The sequence below is a fragment of the Rhinoderma darwinii genome, chromosome 3 (assembly GCF_050947455.1).
Source record: "Rhinoderma darwinii isolate aRhiDar2 chromosome 3, aRhiDar2.hap1, whole genome shotgun sequence".
Classification (NCBI taxonomy): domain Eukaryota; kingdom Metazoa; phylum Chordata; class Amphibia; order Anura; family Rhinodermatidae; genus Rhinoderma; species Rhinoderma darwinii.
The window spans coordinates 6,682,429-6,685,994 of record NC_134689.1 but is presented as its reverse complement, the minus strand read 5'-3'; the positions used below and the strand labels follow the sequence as shown (position 1 = coordinate 6,685,994).

Genomic DNA, 3,566 nt, shown 5'->3' with positions numbered 1-3,566 from the left:
AACTACTATAATACTGCCTCCTATATACAAGAATATAACTACTATAATACTGCCCCCTATATACAAGAATATAATACTATAATACTGCCCCAATATACAAGAATATAACTACTATAATACTGCCCCTATATACACAAGAATATAACTACTATAATACTGCCCCTATATACAAGAATATAGCTACTATAAAACTGCTCCTATATACAAGAATATAACTACTATAATACTGCCCTCTATATACAAGAATATAACTACTATAATACTGCCCCCTATATACAAGAATATAATACTATAATACTGCCCCAATATACAAGAATATAATACTATAATACTGCCCCCTAGTTTATTATTGGTGTATGTGTTGGTTATTATTCAGGAGTTACAGAATCATGTGGATAAGATCTCGGAGATGACGGCGGTTATGAAACGAGCTGTAGAAGTTGATGAACAATTTGGTAACCGGGAATATGACCGAATATTGAAGCTTGAGGTGAGCAGCGGTTTTGGTGCAGTGTTCTGGGCCCATTCTGCTTGATTGTCATTTCTCTAATAAATATAACAGATGACTATAACTTTTACTACATGTTATCGCTTCTCAGTGCCGGGTGCAATGCTCTGCAGCAGTAACGAACTCTGAAAAAAATTGGGGGTCCTAACAGTTTTCAGCATAAAGTTAAATTTTAATGCAGCTCTGGTAGTGACTGGAGTATAAAATTAGTATCAGATTTGAAGTGACCCTCCCCTATAACAATGATGTCTCTTTTATATTTTTCTTCCTTCTTGGCGCAGCAAGAGAACAAAGGTTTACGGGAAGTTCTGCAGATCACTCGCGAATCGTTCCTCAACCTCCGGAAAGAAGATGCGCAGGAGAACCCGTCTCTGTCCGTCTTGGTCCACAGCAACGATCACAGCTTACGGAAAAGCTGAGCGACCAAAACAAACGCTTTTAGGAGAGGAGCAAACCAAATCACAGGAACTGGATTTTAAACGGACTCTCCTGCCCCCTGCTGGTACACTGGAGAACTGAGACATTTCATCTGCGCAGATTGATTTCTCGTAAACCGGAGAGAGATGTTATTTTACTATTTGCGCGAGATGGCGCCATTTATTTCTAGGGCGTGGTAAAGGAAACAAATATTTTACTTTGAAGACTTGAAAACCCTGAAGTGCTTTTTTTTTAAGACGAAATCTCTGTCTAGAAAGATTGTGAATGTTTTGTTTTTTTTTATTGTGCGGACGGACGTGTCATCGGAGACGTGAGATGACGTCACATTCCTAGAGGGATCGGTCTGGTCATCTGTTTGTCATGGCGGATTAAGGATTTGTCTAGACCGTCGTAAACCGTATTAGCGTTCGTATGACGGCTGCGAGACTCTGACTCCATGCCATAGAACGGTGGGGGTCCCGGGATTGCAGCCATTATACAACCGCTAAAACGTGGCCATGTTACAGCCATCCGAATTAGGCCCGACGCCAAATTTTTATACGCCGTTTTGCTGCGTTCATCAGTACTCAAGATACGGCAAAAGCGAAAAAAAAAAAACACGTTTAATGTAAAAGTCGTCTCCATCAGTCAAAATATTGTCCAGTTATTCATTTCCTGATGATAAACATTATGGCTGCCATAACAGGTGGTCCTCACCCAGCTTTCCCAGGGTCCTGAAAGGCAAGTCACCCTTGTTTTGTAGTGAGACATCCCCGGCTCTCATGTCACTGCATACAGTACAGAAGTGCAGGAGACATTCAATATGGCTCCCACAAGTGTCGTCACCCAGCTTTCCTGAAGTCCTGAATGGCAAACCATGCAATAAGACATCCGATGCTATTGCCAATCTGGGCTGTAGAAAAGCTTAGTGATCGTATTGAAAAGTACCTGGAGTCCTGAAAGGCAAATCTCGGTAAGTGGTAATACAGTCCCTGCTTCTAGGTCTCTGCCATTCTGGGCTGTAGGAAAGCTTAGAGGCCATATTGGATGTCACTCAGCTTTCCCTGAAACAGATATAGCCGAGGGAGTCTGGGACACCAACAACACGGCTCCTACAAGTGGGCGTCACCCAGCTTTCCTGTAGTCCTGATTGGCTAATCTGACTAGTTGTGCAATAGTAAATCGCCTTCTAGGTCACTGCCATTCTGGGTTGTAGGGAAGCTCAGCGGCCATATTGGTTGTCACCCAACTTTCCCAAAAACCGAGAGACATTTTGACAACTTGATGGAGAACGACTTATTCTCATTCGGCCATTGACGTCAATCGTCAGGGTCTTATAATCCTTCACCACGGCACCCCCTCCCCTCCCCCGTCTTCTAAGGAACGGGTAAAGTATATTTTTATGTTTGTTCCGGATGTCCGTTGTCATGGAGTCGTCGTTCCTGTTGTGTACGATAATCTTGCGGTGTGACTTGTGTCTGCAGATGCCACTGTTATAAATGTACAAAGGTTCATTGTGTAGTTGATACATTAAATCGATATATTTAGTTGGTTGTCTGGACACATCTCGCCCCTCCCCAGGAAATCAGCGCTTCCGTCAGTCAATATTTCCATTCAGCCGTGTTTGTTTCGGGGAAATGTGGATCAGTTTGGCCGCCATGACCGCTCCCATCATAGGGCTTGCTGTTTCTGGATGACGAGTTATTTAGGGATCCGTCACCTGCGCCCCGATAACTATATAATGGAAGATTTGGGCTTTTAGGAGCGCTGGGTTGCAACCCATGGGGGAGATGTAATCGTGGCCATATTTACGGTTGATCTGTTCTCCGTCTCACTGCATCGAAAATGAAAAAGGAAACAACTGCGATAGATCCTGAAGAAAAACTTCCTATAGTTTTGTGTCTGCAGCTCCAATGCAAAACTATGTATCTCCATGGTAACAGACTACAAACCCTTAGCAGTCTGATCCTGCAGTCGCACTCCCTTCCATCCCCCCCGTTCTGATGACAGAAGGGAGTGTGACCCCAGGATCAGACCACACAGGATCGGTTTGTCCGTTTGTTTGTCCGTTACCATTGAAGCCTAGAAGCTGTAAACAAAACAATCAAAACTGTGTGTAATTACTAAAGTTAAAATGCGTTGGGAGTCGGAAAACTGAAAAAAAACATACTTGTCAAGGTGGACGTAGGCCTTAAAGGGGTTTTGCAGGTGCCTATGAGGACGCGCCAAAATCTCTGCCATCACCATCCTAGTCAGTGATTGGCTGCGGCAGTTATGGGTTGGGAAGACGTTCTCACTGAGATGTAACCGACCACAAAAACGTCAGGGATTCCAGAGCAAAAGTAGAAAACCCTTTCACTGACATGATGTAATGTCTCTGGAGGATATAATAGTACTGGAGTGATATAAGAGGAGCGGCTGATATCAGTCACATATGATGTAATGTCTCTGGAGGATATAATAGTGCTGGAGTGATATAAGAGGAGCGGCTGATATCAGTCACACATATGATGTAATGTCTCTGGAGGATATAATAGTACTGGAGTGATATAAGAGGAGCGGCTGATATCAGTCACATATGATGTAATGTCTCTGGAGGATATAATAGTACTGGAGTGATATAAGAGGAGCGGCTGATATC

The 3,566-nt window shown here is 43.3% G+C and overlaps 1 protein-coding gene across 1 annotated transcript in view; it reads left to right on the top strand.

The window, feature by feature from the left end:
* Positions 1-2,472, top strand: part of FGFR1OP2 (FGFR1 oncogene partner 2) — a 30,953-nt gene extending 28,481 nt beyond the window's left edge. The window contains exons 5-6 of the mRNA XM_075859801.1: positions 377-490; positions 790-2,472. Of these exons, the coding sequence (XP_075715916.1) occupies positions 377-490; positions 790-927 (252 nt within the window). The 3' untranslated portion in view covers positions 928-2,472. The remainder of the gene's footprint in view (positions 1-376; positions 491-789) is intronic.
* The last annotated feature ends 1,094 nt before the right edge of the window (positions 2,473-3,566 follow it).